Below are 16,928 nucleotides of genomic sequence, written 5' to 3'. Positions count from 1 at the left end.
AGGCGTGCGCCACCACGCCCGGCTGAGAATTTCTCTGTTGATGACTGCTTTTTAATGCAGTTTCTTGTCCTGAGCATCCTGACAGAGGGAGCATCCCCCACATCCTACAGTCTGGGCTCTGGGCCCAACTCTCCCTCTTTTAGCACAACTCAGCTCTGGTCTTTTTCTCATCTTTGGTCCTCAGTTTCCCTTCTGGACAGCTGGCAGGTTTTGCCCAGCACCCAGGAGACAGTGAGCACCCATGTGGAGACCACCTTCTTTAGACACGATATCTTAGGGAGAGGGTAACAGGGTGTGCAGGGAGTCAAAGGCTGAGGAAGAGAATCCCAGCTGACTGAAGTGACTTTCCCCAGGGGCCTCTTGGGTTTACCAAGTCCTGGGAGTTCCCTGTCCTTGTCCTTCCTAGCTTAGATGATTCTTCTTCTGCCCTTTCTTGCCACCTTACTGACCTCTGCTGGGGTCCTTCAGCCATTAATTATGCACACTGGAGTATATGCACACTGGAGTATGTGTTCCTTCTTCATTGGAAGCTTGCCTGTGGGCTTGAACTCCCTCTTTTACATGAAATCCCCCTTCCTTTTGTCCTCCCCTCCTCCCTTCTGTCCCAAGGTCAGCGTCTCCCAGTGATCCAGGGTTACCTTGCTGGCTGAGGTCATCTACAAGGATGATCTCCTGCAGCAGGGCCCTGGGTGCTGTGTCCAGGATGCTGTGGACAGTTCTCAAGAGCGTGGGCCAGGCCTCGTCATGGAAACAGAGGATGACGCTGGCTGTAGGCAGGCCACTTGTAGGGTGCTGCTGCAGACACCTGTGGGGAAGAGTATTAGGGAGCCTTCCAGCGGAAGTTGAGAAGGCTTCTTCTTCTGCCAGCTGTCCCTCACTCTTCATGCCTGGCTGGGCCACTGCGACCATAGCTTCCTCCCATCCCAGTTCAGTGGCTCTCCTGGGATTTCAAGCGGCCACACAGAAATCCCAAAACACACTGTAGCAGCATGTTCCAGCTCTCAGCCTTCAGATCCCAAGAGCCATGCTGAACCCAGCCAGCTCCTTCTTTGTACTTGCAGGGAGCTGGTCCCATTCGCTGAGATGGTGGCTCTCAAGTGTATAGGGGGAATGGATGACAAAGTCAACACGGCAGATAAGGGAACTGAGACTCAGCAGGCAGCCTGTTCCCCTAGGCCATGTGACTGGTACAGGGCAGAGCCCCAGCTACTCTACATTCAGAATTCCTGGGTGATTCCTGCTTTAGCCACCCCTGTCTGGATACCCTGCCCCACTGTATTGTCTGCACCTTACACCTCAGCTCTGAGGTAAAGGAGGGGCTCAGCATCTGCCTGAATTGCTGTCAGAGAGTCCACTGTAGAGGAAACTGATAACAGCCTAAGACACAGAGCAGCCCAGCACTCACACTTTACAAAAGGACCCACTTTGTAAAGTGAAACTTCTTTCTGGGTCAGAGTCACCAGTCTGGGCCTAGCCCTGTCTGGGGGACACAGTCCCCCAATGATGCTGAGTGTCCCTCTGCCTGGTCCCTTCCTCACCAGAGTGGAAGCTTTTGCTGAGTAGTAGTGACACTTGGGATGAAGACCAGAGATGTTTGGGAGCTGTGGACCAAGCTGCTGCAGCCCACACGCCTTTCCAGCCATGATAGAGTTAATCCCATCAGCCAGGAGCGCAAATAAGCTCAAATATGTTCTCCTTCCAGCAGTGCTTCTGTCAAACACTCAGTCATACAGTGAGAAGAGTAACTGATGCAGCCAATGTCTGTGGGGTTTTACATTTACATGTGTGCATGGACGTGTGTGTGTGTGTGTGTGTGTGTGCGCATGTACATAAGCACAGGAGTGGAGGTCAGAGGGCAACTTGCTGAAGACAGTTCTCACAGGCTACTGTGTAGGTTCCAGGAACTGGGTGGGTCTTTGGGCCTGGCAGCACGCTATGCCATTAGCTGCTCTGCCATTTGTAGCTTTGCTTAGTGTTTGGAAGTGATCAGGTTCCTCATTTTAAAAATTAGAACCATTTTCCTCTTGAGCCAGGTGTGAAAAAAGTGTGAGTGTGGACTCTCTGTCATCATTTTTGTAAGGTGCTGTTTATAGATGTGTGTGTGTGTGTGTGTGTGTGTGTGTGTGTGTGTGTGTGTGTGTATGTATGTATGTATGTATGTATTTGTTGTCAGGGCTACATTGAGCTCACTTAGGTAAGTGCTCGACCACTGAGCTACATCTCTAACCCTTATTTATATATGTATGTATGTATGTATGTATGTATGTATGTATGTATGTATGTATTTAGGTGGCACAGACACTGTCATAGCTAGGGTTTTACTGCTATGAACCATGACCAAGGCAACTCTTATAAAGGACAGCATTTAATTGGGGCTGGCTTACATGTTCAGAGGTTCAGAACTCACAGAGATTTGCTTGTCTCTGTCCCCTGAGTGCTGGGTTTAAAGGCGTGTGCCACTACTGCTCAGCTAGTGTTCTTGATTCTGTAGGGTCTCTTTATAGTAAGCAGACAGTTAGAGGAGCTAGAATTTCAAAGGGTGTTCTGTTTCCAAAATTTTTGAGTTTGACGACCAGACATTTGTGTGTTTTCTCTTCAGACTGAGAGACGTGGTGAGCAGATGGATGGGAAGTGTGAATGGTTATAGCATACAGGCTGACAGGGCTTCTGTAGGTTTGATGGGCAGAGAGTGCATGACTCCACAAAGCTGGGTGGGTCTCCTGGAGCAGTGTGGAGAGGACCTAGCTCCTCTCCCCGGAAGAAGCTCTCACGACCTTCAAGATTCACACAGACCATACGGACCACTCCTCAGGTCAGAGGAGATCAGAGCTGAAGACCACCATGGAGTGATGGGGTGTGTCAGGTAGGACCAACAGAGCACTGAGTGGTGTGTACACCATGGTGTCTGCCTGTGGTGCGCGCACAGGTCCAGCACCTTCCACACACCTCGTCCACACACCAAACATCTTTAGTTAAGCATCCGCAAAGCCCTGGGGCTCAGAGCATGCTAGATGGTTCTAGAAGGAACAGGGGTTTATTAATTTGTTCCTGGAGACAGAGGGTCTGGAGGAGGTGGGCTGTGGACCATGCAGGTTACACAGCTTCCAAACACCATGGAAGGAAGGGGTTTGAATATATATGAAGTTTGATGGCCCTCTGTGGTCCCAGAGATGTGGGCTCCGTCACCTAGTAGGCAACGAGAAGAGTCCTCACTATGCCCGTGGCTGGCAGTGCAGTAGAAAGAGTGTGCCATACCCTGAAGCCAGCCAGACTACATCTTCACCCCTTACTCCAAGGCTCTTGACTGAGGGCATCTTGGGAGTTCACTCCCATACAGCAAACAGAGAAGAAACCGAGAGTGACCACTGGGTTTGAATCCTGGATCCGTCCCTTCTTAGACTTAGACAAGTGGTGTGAAATCTCTAAGGCTGACAACTCCAGAGTTATGAACTACACCATCTCTCTGGACTCCTCTGTGGGCCTCAACTCCAGCTGCTTCCAGGGGCAACCACCTTGAAGACACAGCTTACCCTGGTATCCTTTCTGCTTGGCACCCATTCCCAGGCTCTGCCAGGGCTTCCCAGGACACTCACCAAAAACATCGTTATATCAGGTCTGCTAAAACCATGGAGTTTGCCTCCAAACACAGAAAACAAAACCCAAATGCATAAGCTATACAAGTACTGGAAGGAGACCTGCAGGTGGTGGGGGGCATAAAGAAGGGAGAAGGTAGTTCAGACAGAATGGGGCAGGCAGGTCCTTCACAGGTCCCTCTGGTAGGGACCAGGTAGGGGAAGGGACTCAGTATGTACCCAGAGCTGAGATAATATATTCCAAACACAAATCCATCTATATTTAACTTATCTTACAAAAAATTTTACAATAACAATTTTCTATTTTGTGATGTATGTTTTCTAAATCATTTCAAAGCAATTGAACAACTAAGGCCGATGTACAACATATTGATCCAGGCTCTGGGCCAGTAGGTCACTTTGCCTCTTAAAACATCTGTGTTGGATGTGAAGTGAGTCCTGCTGGCCACCTCTGCCCAGTTTATCAATGAGGGAGTAAGTTGCAAAGACCTTGGGATTGCACAGGTGACCAGGCCCTCAGGCAGAGGCATTGAAAGGCACGTGCATTGTTTTTATTAAATGGTGGGGCTGCTGTCTGACAAACGTCTTACCAACCCAATTTTTAAGTGCTGGACATGTGTCCCAAAGCCCGGCCCTGCCCGCACTGCCTCACCTTCTGAGGGAGCATCAGAAGAGCTTAAACAAGGAACCATGCTGACTCAGGTTTGGAGCCCGCCTTTGCTACGGACATCGCTAATTACCCAGCATCTGGACAAACAGCTCTTTCCAGGGCAGGGGTGTGGCCTGAATGCAAAGGGACAGTCCCCATGCCGAGAAGCATGTCAAAGCATGCTCACTGTCTGCCCCTCACCCCCGGGAACTTGGCAGATGCATTTGCATGGTGTTCTGAAGAGGCTGAGTCACCACATTGTACCAGTTGGCCTGGCTGGAGCACTAGCCTCACCCTCCCATGTCCCCTGGCCAGGGTAGAAAGTGTTCTAGCAGTTTCCTAAAGCTGTGTTGTCATTACTGCTCCCACTACACCAGTGGGAGTCCCCCCTAGGTGGCCTTCCATATCTTATCTCTTGCCCTGCAGCTGCTTGTCAGTGTCCCCCAGTGGACCTAGAACTCTTTAGGGGGTGGGGCTAGGGCTGGTCTTGCTCATCTTCATTAAATAAGATCTTTTCAGGGGGCTGAAGAGATGTCTCTGTAGTTAAGAACACTTATTGCTAATGAAGAGGACCCAGGTTTGGTTCCCAGCATCCACAAACAGTTCACAACCGTTCTTAACCTCAGTTCCAGAGGATCTGATGCCCTCTTCTGACCTCCTTGGGCATGTATCAGGCACATATATGGTACACATGCATACAAATAGGCAAAACACACTTATAATTAAACAAACAAACAAACAAACAGATAAATAAATATGGAAAAAAGGGTTTGTTCAAAGAATGAAGATTCTGCTCTTAGTCTCAAAGAATACCCAGGATGGCTGTGTACTAGAGGAGCACCCAGGATGGCTGTGTACTGAAGGGGCACCCAGGATGGCTGTGTATTGGAGGAGCACCCAGGATGGCTATGCACTCAAGGAGCACACAGCACTAACTGACAGGAGTCAATACCAACTTCCATCATGATGAGAAACCTAATTTTCTACCTTGCCTGTAGGCAATAGCTGGGAACAGCAACTTCCACACAAGGCCAGAACATGGCTGGAGAGAACCCTTAGGACAATGGACCAAACACTTGCAGGTGACACAGGTACCTAGGAAGGGCAGAGTCATCAGAGGAAGTCACCACTGACACCTGCACCATTGTCACCTGCACCACCACTACCTACACCATTGCCACCTGCCATCTTCTACCAGGGCACACATTCTCAGGGCAGTAACACCCTCTCTTTGGGGCTTCATGAGATGAATCCCTTCTTACCTCTGACCCTGGATCACAGATGGGTACCAAATGGAGTCATGGTTCTCAACCCTGACTGGATCCAGAATGTTTGCCTGAAGAGTTTGTTCTTCAGAAGTTCAGAGATCATCAGCCACCATGAGAAGGCCACAGACGGGGCTGGTGAGATGGCTCAGTGGGTAAGAGCACCCGACTGCTCTTCCGAAGGTCAGGAGTTCAAATCCCAGCAACCACATGGTGGCTCACAACCATTCGTAACAAAATCTGACTCCCTCTTCTGGAGTGTCTGAGGACAGCTACAGTGTACTTACATATAATAAATAAATTAAAAAAAAAAAAAAGAAGGCCACAGATGAAGCAGGACACCCCAGGAGGTTAGCGCAGAGCTCTCTGATGCTAGTGAGCATCAATGACAATGGAATCTTGTTAGATGCACAGTCACACTGAGAATGTCTGCATGGGGCCTTGAAACCTTGCATTGCAAGCAAATTCCTGAGTGATGTGGACGCCTGGGTCACAGCTGTAACTGCAGGCCAAGCGAGGGCAGAGCAGTTGGGTAGGAGCCAAGAATGCCTGTCCTAGGGGTGTCAGAAAAGCCAGCACCTTGGAGATGGGTTGGGAGTCCCTCACATGTCTCTGATCTCCAGTCTTGCCCGTCCCTCACTGGAGGCCAGTCTGTGGCCAGTCCCTTAAGTAAGGTGAGCGTCTCTGTCCTTAGACCTGAGAGGACCTTGTGACTGTTCCTGGATGCTCACCTAATAGAGTGAATCAGAAAGCAAGTTCCAGACAACCCTGTAGATCTGGTAGGAGACTCATTCATTTTTCACACGTTAAAAAATATTGTATGTCCTGATGAGGTCACTGGGCGCCAGGGTCTTCACTAAAAGGTGGCAGAGGTTAGCCCGCATCAGTGCTGTTCATGTGTCATATAACATTTGGTGTTCACCCACTGCAGAGGTAGTTTCCAAAAAACTAGTGACTGATGGAAGTGTTTCAGATAGCTGGAGGATAGCAGTGCAGCTACATGGCCTATGAAGTGGGAGCCCCCTTACTATGGAGGGCAGAGCGGTATGAGAGAACATGGCACCCCAATGAGTCACGTTGCATGGCAGACTATGAGAGAAGACTTCGCCATGTTCGATTATATACTATGTGTGGATGGAAACAAGCTGAAAGATCTGAAAGGAAAAGGCAATCAAGCTGAAAAACAGGAGAGCTAAAACTGAGCTGCGAGCCACAGAAACAACTCATTATAAAAATCCCTGTTAAGGTGATAACTCTCCGAGCTGGTGCGCCAGCTGTGCCTCGGGGCTTCCTGAGGAAGACTCAATAGCCCATCCTGTCTACCACTGTTGGGCAGCTCACCCACAACTGCCACGCCCAGGGGTGTCGATCCTAAGCCCCGTGCCTTCAGCCGACTTACTGTATATCTTTAAAAATAATTGTAGGTAGAAATTAGGCGTATGTTCAAAAGGATAAAAAGTATTTGAGTAAGTTTGAGGTGTGGCTAAGCAGTCTTTGACTAATTGTACCTCTCACTTTGCCCTAGTTACGCAATAGTAGAACAGGTAAATATGGAACAAACCAGAACACAATAAAGTAAGATTTCCCTCCCGGGCCAGGTCAGCCTCTGAGCACAGAGAGGCCTGGATGGTCTGCTCTAAGTGGAGTGTGTGCGTGGCCAGCACCAATGGTGCCCTTGGCTTATACCTCTCCACTCTAGGTTCTTACTGTAACAGTAACTTGACCCGTAGCAGCCCTCCATTTAACATTGGACGAGTTTAAACTCAGACTCTGAGAGTGCACATTTAAATATACTTTCATGGGCGTATTAAAAAGCTGCAGGCAGGCGTACATAATTTTAGTGCATTTTCAAAAGAGTGACCTCAGATCATATGAATATATGTCAGAAAAGACTGTGAATTAAGTGAGGAGTTAACACTACAACTGAGATAGAAGTCTGGTCTCTGCCTGCTCTTCTATTGACCGATGAAACAATATTCTAAACAAAAGTGTGTATGTGTATGTATGTGTGAGCGTGTGTGTGTGTGTGTGTGTGTGTGTGTGTGTATCTGAGTGTCTCTGTGTCTGTGTGTCTGTGTGTATACACATGTGCATACAGCTGCCTGCAGAGGCCAGAAGAGGGCATTGAATCCTCTGGAGCTGGATTTAAAAGCAGCTGTGAACTTGATGGCATGGGAGCTATATTGCAAACTTGGGCTGTTTGCAAGAGCAATGCGGGCTCTAACTGCTGAGCCGTGTCTCCAGTTCCTCATATTCCCCGACCCCAGTACTGGGGCTTGATTCTTGGATTGAATGGGCTAAGCACATTCCCTTGTCCTCAACATCCAGCTTTCACGTGAGTGTAAGTGCCACAGGGAACATCTGATGTAGAGATTACTGCCACCCCTCACTAGTCTGAGTGGGGCCTTGGAGTCTGCAGGGCTGATGCTGTAGGTCTGTGGATCCCACCTGGGTGGGGCCAGGTAACTAACACTGGTGTAAATTCTCCTCCCTAGGAATGAGAGGGAATCTCATGCAGGCTGACCTCTACCCAGATCCCTAAGGTCAGCTGGAATTGTGGACGCACAGAGCAAGCCCCCTCCTCACACTGGCACCCTTAAGCACTTTGGACTTTTGGGTTATACTGAGCAGTTTCTGCCTCAGCCATGTGGCAGTGAGAGGGATCAGAGGAGGCATTGTCCCCCATCATAGCCACACCACATGGGCCTCAAGGGTCAGAAGCATCGTGTCCTCTGATTGCCCTCATGACATGGCCGGCTAGGCCCAGATCCAAACTTCACTGACAATGTTTTGGTGGGAATGGGGATGCTGGGTCTCTTCCTAGTTCTGTTTTTCCTCTCCCTCTGCCGCCCTGTCAGTCATAGCTCCATTGTCTCCATGGTCAGGCTGTTGAACTCACAAGAGGAGCAGAGAGTCATCAGGTGACCCACTGACTGGCATGTCCCAGGCATCTCAGGGAACGGAATGGACCATGAATTATGACACTGCTTTCTGCTCGACAACACAGCTACCTCCTAGCTCAGGAGAAGAGACCCCTCCCAAGCTCTTTCCACTGGCTTTCAATGCTGGAGACCAGCCTTGTGCAATTAGACCCTGCTTCTCAGCCTGGCTGCCTGCAAAAGACACCTCACCCTCATGGATCAGATATGAGGTGGGCACAAAGACCAAATGTCTGTGTTTGAATTCACACACAGGCGAACCGGGCCTACACATACCTGAGATTCGCTGGTGTAGTCCCTGGCTGCTGAAAGTAGAGCCAGCACAGCAGACTTAGCCTCTCAGGCTGCAGCCCAGACCTCCAAAATCCAGCTCTGCCCACCAACCCACTACTGCACGTTCACAGGCATGTTGAAGGTTGAGGATCCCTGCTCTGGCTAACCTGACCTAGAAAGCTGACTTGGAACAGGGTTCCCAGAGCATCTTCAGAGCATCTGTAGTGCCCAGGAACCTGTACTTCAAACAAGCCTTCTGGGTGCTTGGGTGCACCACAAGTATTAAGTGTAAGCAAGATGGGCACTTTGTAAGTTACATTTAGCCCTCTGGTGTTCTGGGACGAGACTGGACAGTTTCAGCTCCTTAGTAATACTGAGGATTCTGTGGTAGGCATCCACCAATGCACTCTCAGAGGCTGGGAGGTGACCAGCTTTAAGACCGGCAAGCTTTAAATGTTTGCAATTTAGGTGTCTTTCCCAGGCCTGGTCCAGAAATTGACAGACTCGGAGTCTACCATAATGGTTTAGAGCTTAACTTTGGCATTGAACAGGCTGTTGGGTCACATGGCACCAACCCATTCCCCTTTCTACACCTTGATTTTCCTCATTCATAAAATGGACCCTACTGAACAGATCTGTGAAGCAGATTAAGGAAGTAAAAGCCACTTATTGGGGGAGTCTCTAGCACATATTATATGTTTGCCTCTGTCTGGAGACATTTGTTCTGAGATGGAGGTCTGGTGGTGTAGCTCAGGCTGTCTTTAAACCCACAGTTCTCCTGCCGCACCCTCCTTCACTGAGTGCTGGTGTCACAGGCATGTACCACCATGAGCCTGTCTTTTGACTTCTTTTACGCTAGTATATTTTTATATTTCAGTCTTTCATTATCGGTAACTCCATTGAATGTCCTCTATGCAAACTGATCTCCAGCTGCAATTCTTGAGGAGACCTGGAACCTAGCCAGGGGACTGACAAAAACCAGGATGGTGTGGGGTCTGGGTGAAGGTCAGGAGGACATGCCTGGGTTAGGAGTCAGGGAGGAGACTGGAGGAGTGTGGGACAAGGGACACCAGAGGCAGAGGTCTCCCAGCCCTGGCAGGAAAGCTCAGGGCTCCACACCACATACAGTGCTTACTATGTGGTGTCTCTTGTTTTTCTACCCAGTAGAATGGGATGGGGGTGGGGGACACTGCTACCTTGGATAGGGTAGAGGTTGTGCCTGGAATCAGATTGCAGGTATGAACGCTGGTTGTATCGACTGCACTCACTGCCAGTGACCAGGAGAGGGCTCTGTCTACCTCTACATAGAGTTGGTAACTGAGGCTCCCAGATTGGAGTGCCCAAGTGTGTGCTTCACTGGAAGCAAAGAGGTTTCTTGATTGCCAGAGACCTTTCAGTGTGGAAATGGAGTAGGTCCCAGACAACTGCGATGCACTGGTTACCACGGAGGGAAGAAACAGCCAAAGAAACGGTCTGCCCAACATATACGTATATATCCAAGTTTGTTTATATCAAACACACCTGGTATATCTGTATCCACTTGTACCACCAACTCCTGTGCACACATGAACATTGCACCACAAGTATATACACATGAAACACACTTGCACACAAGCACATAACCATTGCAAGAAACATTTGCAACATACATGTTACACGCATGCAAGCTATAGAACACACATATGCATGCCCCATAGAACATAAAAAATATTGTATCATAACATATACATATAGGCATAGGCACAGTACATGTACATGTCACATCATACACACATGTACCATATGTATTCACATTATACTCCTCATGCTAAACATAGTAACATCTACACCTGTGCCCAGTAATCACGCCACAAAATGCACCCAGTTCGTACTGTACACACAGCATATCCATGCACTACATAATAAATGCATAACACATGCACATGTGTCTTACACACAGAGCACTCGCAGCACATATGCAGCACATACAATACATATAACACATATAATACACACAAAGGCCCATAATACATATCAAACACTGTTCCAGCACAATACACATACACATTACATAAAAACAAGACAAACACACAACATAACACACACACAGTTCCACATAATACATGCCCCAATGCACAATAGATATACTATGTATCTATGTATAGTCTACATCCACAGCTTGAAAACACACACGCCATCATATCAATATAGCTCACACCTATGCTTATCATACCACACACACAACCTGCAGATACAAAACTCCAAACTACTATGCACATGTACTACCCACCACATACCCCCATTTAATGTACACAGCATAACATACACTCAACACACAGTGCATGCACAGGTCATAGGTGCACAAGAATATGTATGCATGTGTAGGGTGCTTTGGAAACACAGTCACACACACACACATACACACACGCACACACACACACACACACACACACACACACACACACACACACATCCCCCAAAGCCAGAGCCAGTGTTTCTTGTTTATGGAATGGAGATGTTCACTCTTGCTCTCAGCCAGTGAGAACACACACGGAATGAACTGCTAAGCTGTTCCTTCATCCAGCAGCTGTATGGGGTGTGCGGGATGCTGGGTCATGCAGTGCGCAATCGCTCCTGACCTTCTGCTGACTCAACACAGCAGGGGAAGCAGGCACTGCAGAAATGAACACACCCAGAGCCATGTCTGTTCTATAAGGTGTTGTGAGTTCAAAGACAGCCCGAAACCAGAGTCGGGCAGGAGTGTCCTGGGAAGAACTTTTATAGCCAAAGTGTGAAGTTAGCATAGCAGAACTGGGACTGAGGGCAGGTGAGTATTGCAGGACACACAACCTAAAGTGGCCTGTGCTCCCGGTGATCTGCACACCTGTGCACGTGAGTGGCTCAGCGACGAGGCTGAGAGGGGTTAGGGGTCCAAAGAGTGCCGGCCCTGCTCCTAGTTATCCCACACATGTCATTTTGCTTTCAGGGGCAGATGATGTTTGCTTTCCAGAAAGCCCAATGGGCTGTGGAAAGAGCCATGGTTTCTAGGGCAGGGCCCGAGACCACGCTAGCTACCCAGCCACAATTGCTTCTGGATGTGAGCAGGCAATCTCTTGTCTCTCTGTGGCTATTCATGGTGGGAAGGGACCGGGGACTAGAGAATGAGCTACTGTCTCCCTGGGCACAAATCCGCATGTCACATACATCTCGAAGCTTGAATCCTGGGGTGGGGTGCCCTGCAGGCTGAGTTGTAGGCAGTGCAGCACAGGAACTCTCAGGCATTGGAACTGTTCCTTTCTTGTAGGGACCAAGGAGAGGAGCAGAAAGTGACGCTACAGGCTCCCCTGGCACTTAAATGCCACAATTCACATTTCTCCTTTGACACTTACTAGCTGCAGTGAGCAAGCTGCAGGGCCTCTCTGTGCCTTACTTTCAACTGTACAAACCAGGCGTGAGGCTAACATTCGTACAGTGCAAGTGGACTTTTCTAGGGCCTTATGGGTCTCACAGGGAAAGCTCTTAGATTAAAACCAGGCAGAGGGCAAGAAGTACATAAACATTTCTTGCAATTCTTGCATCTGCTTCTTTGACCCCAGATAAAGGTAAGCACTAATAGTAACAGAACATGAAGACTGCCCTGGAGTCAGCATGAGAGATGGAAGGTGCCTCGAAGCTTCTGCTTCCATCTCACTGTGTGACCTAGGGGGACTAAAGGCAGGCCTGGGAAGAGAATGAACGAATGAGACCTTCCCTCCCTTGGGACTTGTTAGTAGCTGATCAGTGACTCTGGGGCTTCTGACTGAGCAGGTCTGAGACAGGATTTGAGGATCTCCAATTCAGGCACTTCATCAGCCAGGCTGATATCTGGCCCCAGGGACCACATCTTAAGGAGCACTGTCCTAAGGATGGGAGAGGCTGACTGCTGAGTTGGCACTTGGGAATTTACTACCACTGAGTCACACGCTTAGACCGGAGAAGAGATCGCAGGACCCTTACTTACAGTGGGTGTCGCACCTCGGGCAGGACTCTCCTCAGGGGCAGGCGGGCACTGAGTGGCTTGTTGAGGCCATCTGAGTCCGGGCCAAGTGGGGTCAGCACCTCTTCTGATTCCTCCACATCCTCTTCAGTCCTCCAGTCCTTTTCCAGGGCTTCCTCATCCCATCTCCTGCTCCTGTGTTTGATGAACTGGTAGCTGCCCTGGCTCCTGCCCTGGCTCTGACTCCTCCTAGCTCTGGGTGAGGCCACGGCCACCAGCAGTTGATCCTCCTGCAGGGAGATGAAGGATGGCAGGCCATCCAAGAGACTGTACTCATCACCCTCAGTCTCAGCCTCCAGAACCCACTCCTGAGAGTCCCCAAAGTCCAGGCGGTACCCCGTGTCAGGGCTGTGTTTGCTGGCCTGGACTGTGACAGCCTGGTGCAGGGTGGGCGGGGGAGGATGCAGCAGGATCACCATCATCAGGACACATCCCAGAGTCAGGAAGAGTAGGAGGAACTGAAGCCTGGAACGTCCACTCCTGGGTCGCTTCCTCGGGAGCATGTCGCAGCCACTCTCCCGAAGCAACAGGTCCTGATTAAGTTTGCTTCCTCCTTGCTATCCAGGTACCTTCAAGCTTGAAACCGAACCTGGGCTGTTCATTCCAGCTAAAAGGCTTTTTGCCATCCACCTGCACCTTTTATCCCACCAGACGTTTGCTAACGTCTATATGCCAACGTAGCATTTATAAGACCCGCTGCCCTCTAGAATCAGAAAGCCACCAGAGCCTGGGGTCCTGGGTCCTCTCTGAGTGTTAGCTGTCTTCTGAGAAGGGTCTCCAGTTGTTGGCTCCCCTCTCACCCTGCTCTTGTCCATCCTGCTCTGGTGATTAGCCCATGTTCTTTCCCTCTCTGCATGAGTGGTCAGGTTCTACAAGCTGTCTGGGGCGAGTTGCTGGGGGATTCAGTCAAGCCAAGATGACAGACACCTTCCTTGGGATGCCTTGAGTCAGGTCAGAGCAACAGATGTAAAGCCGGCAGGCACTGTCCGGGTTTCCTTTCACACATACCTCCAGCTCTGCAGGAACCCTCTGCCAGATACGACGGAAGCCAAGTGTGCGTCTCGCTCCTGGTCCTAATGCCCCCGTGTTCCCAGGCTTTGCACAGCCACACAGCATCACCCCAAGAGCCGATCCAAAACAGCAACCTCCCAGGAGTTCAGACTTGAGCACCATTCATAGGGAGGCATCCTCTCCCCACCCAGAAGAGCAGAAAGGAGAATTCCCTCCTGGTTTGGACAGGCTGCCAAGGTGACGCAGATGCCAGGAGCAGCTGCCTGTCAGCACCTTCAATCTCCCAAGGCAATCTGCCTGGCTCCTTCCCGGGGCCCCACTAGCCTTTCCTTTCTAAAAGTGAGGAGCAGAGGAAGCCCTTGTAAGTCTGGCTACCTGGCTGACTTCCGCAGAAGCACCTGGAGGCTGATGGAGGAGAGGCATATTTCAAGCTCTTTCAGTCTTCAAAATCCATTTAGCTCGTACACACATAACGAGCAGCTGCCCGCCCTATGCCCCCAACTGTTCCCTGGACCAGGAGTATAACAGAGAATGAAGTCAAACTGGGACCTCCGGGTGCTTGACAATGAGGGAGATGGAGAGATGGTCTGTTAGTGTCTGGAGGTCAGACTATGTCAAGGGCCAAGGAGGCGGGGCGGGGGGCGGAGCCGAGGCAGAGATGGGAGCTGGGGAATACGGGCTGGAGGGCAAAAATCAATCTGAAGTGGCACTGTGTGTTTCCTAGAAGAGCCAGCATCTGTGTAATGGGGAGAGCCAGGCAGAAGGAGTAACAAAGGCGAGGCTCTGAAAGGAATGGGTCCGGTATAGGGAACAGCGGGCCAGAGCAGAGCAGGCCAAGCGCACTGTGATGGAGCCACTGTAGGAGAGGAAGCACAAAGGAAGGGAGATAGGGAGGGCATGGTTGGAGCAGAGGCAAAAGGAGACAGGACAGGAGGCAGAGCATGGTGGGGGGTGGATTACTGAGAAATGAGGCATGCTGGGAGATGGAGCATGATGGGAAATGGGGCACAATGGGAGATGGCACAGGGCAGTGGGCATGACGGGAGGTGGAGAGCAGTCAGAGGCAGCGCAATGGGAGGGAGCATGGAGCAATGGGACTGAAGGAAAACGGAGATGGAACATGGTTGTGTGACGGACACACGTCCCCAGAAAAGGAACCCACAGCAGACCAAAGTAATGACTGCACCAAAGTCGTTTGGTGGGTCATGAGTTTTAATTGGGGTTACTAACAGGAGTATGGGTCAGGGGTTACAGGAGGAGGGATGGTGCAGAAAAGCAGCTGCATCATTGCAAAGCCGGCCCACCATGGGTGATAGCTCATGAAAGCTGTGACCCCGAGCTCTGCACAACCTGCAGGCAGCCGAAGGGTCCAATGAATCTCTGCAGCTCCGCTGCTCAGTATCCTTCTCAGGGGAGACCTCTGTAAAGCAGGGGAGAGGTCTCTGAGAATCTTCCGGTTTCCACTTCCCAGACGCATAATCCTCTGCTCACCTCCTGAGCCTTGCCCTCCCTCCCTGGGGAGTGTTTATAATGAGGGTGGAGGGAGCACTATAGGAGGTAGAGCATCGTGGGAGTTGAAGCACCATGGAGGCGAAGCAGAGTAGAGAGTAGAGTGAAGGAGGCAGATCTATCAGCAATGACAGAGCAGGGATGGAGGACAGCTCTGTAGGGCATGGAAAGGACCTTGGCTTCTCCTCTGAGTGGCATGAGAGCCTTTGGAGACCTGTGGGCAGAAGAGAGACCTCTGACTTGGGTCTTAACTGAATCCCTCCACCTGTTGGGTCGAGATTACAAAGGGCAGAAGCCAAGAGTGGATCATTGTTGAAGCTCAGAGTGACTTCAGACAGACTTTAGAAAGAACTTACAGTGTGCTCTGATAAAGCTGGCATGTGGGGGAGAGGAAGGTCATGGAAGGGTTCCCTGAGAAATTCTAAGACTGAGGACGCTGCCGCCCGCCGGAGTGAGGAAGGCAGGCAGCAGGCGGAAGGAGGCCAACAACAATGGATTATCTGGGGACATGTGACATTGGCAAGGTCAGGTAATGGCCATAGAAAGATAAAGTGTTGACTGGGTCCACTCCATTTCCTGGATGGGAGCAGACAGGCCTTCACTGAGATTCTCTCTTCAAATGATCCCAGGTAAAGTCAAGTTGACAATTAAGATTAGCCATCACAGGGATGGAGAACACGGGCCATCTTGGTGAAGGGTAGTTGACAACTGCTGTGAGCTGCATTTCTTTCGATGGATGTGGGTGACATTTCCACTGGGGAATTCTTTGATCATTATTTTCTGTTTTGATTTTGATCTTAGAATGTGAGCTTTAAATTTTTTCAGGTAGAAATGTTTCGACGGGGATCCATCCCATAATCAGCCACCAAACACAGACACTATTGCACATGCCAGCAAGATTTTGCTGAAAGGCCCCTGATATAGCTGTCTCCTGTGAGGCTATGCCAGTGCCTGGCAAATACAGAAGTGGATGCTCACAGTCATCTATTGGATGGAACACAGGGCCCCCAATGGAGGAGCTAGAGAAAGTACCTAAGGAGCTGAAGGGGTCTGCAACCCTATAGATGGAACAACAATATGAACTAACCAGTATCCCAGAGCTCTTGACTCTAGCTGCATATGTGGCAGAAGATGGCCTAGTCGGCCATCATTGGGAAGAGAGGCCCCTTGGTCTTGCAAACTCTATATGCCCCAGTACAGGGGAACACCAGGTCCAAGAAGTGGGAGTGGGTGGGTAGGGGAGCAGGGCGGGGGGAGGGTATAGGGGACTTTCGGGATAGCATTTGAAATATAAATGAAGAAAATATCTAATAAGAAATTGAAAAAAAGAAGAAATGTTTCTACTTTTGACTTGGTTGGTTATGTCTCTCCCTCCCTCCCTCCCTCCCTCCCTCCCTCTCTCCCTCTCTCTGACACAGCAGTATCTATGCAGATGTTCCCCCAATAGCCCAGTGCTGATGCAGTATCCAGACCTCTTGGTCTCCAAGTCTCCAATCTCAGACTGTCAGACTTGGGTGGGGGGTGGAAAGCTTGGACGCCTTTCAAATTCAAGAGGTCAGGACCCTGGGGCATGTAGTATAGAATTTCTGAGACATGTTGAGGTTAACAAGAATGTTGCCACCAAAGGTCCCAACACAGAAGGCTGAGAGGGCAGTGTCACCATTATCTGTACAG

General features: G+C 50.1%; 1 protein-coding gene across 2 annotated transcripts in view; it reads right to left on the bottom strand.

The window, feature by feature from the left end:
- Galnt15 (polypeptide N-acetylgalactosaminyltransferase 15) overlaps positions 1-14,178 on the bottom strand; it is a 36,045-nt gene extending 21,867 nt beyond the window's left edge. The window contains exons 1-2 of one of the 2 annotated variants that reach the window (XM_029469136.1): positions 12,699-14,178; positions 639-805 (exon numbers count right to left, since the gene is read on the bottom strand). In XM_029469136.1, coding sequence (XP_029324996.1) covers positions 639-805; positions 12,699-13,237 — 706 coding nt within the window. In that variant the 5' untranslated portion in view covers positions 13,238-14,178. The remainder of the gene's footprint in view (positions 1-638; positions 806-12,698) is intronic. The other variant, XM_021181905.2, reaches the window with a different exon arrangement.
- Positions 14,179-16,928: the final 2,750 nt, after the last annotated feature.

Source organism: Mus caroli, chromosome 14 (genome assembly GCF_900094665.2).
Source record: "Mus caroli chromosome 14, CAROLI_EIJ_v1.1, whole genome shotgun sequence".
Classification (NCBI taxonomy): Eukaryota; Metazoa; Chordata; class Mammalia; order Rodentia; family Muridae; genus Mus; species Mus caroli.
This window is presented reverse-complemented; position numbering and strand designations above follow the sequence as displayed.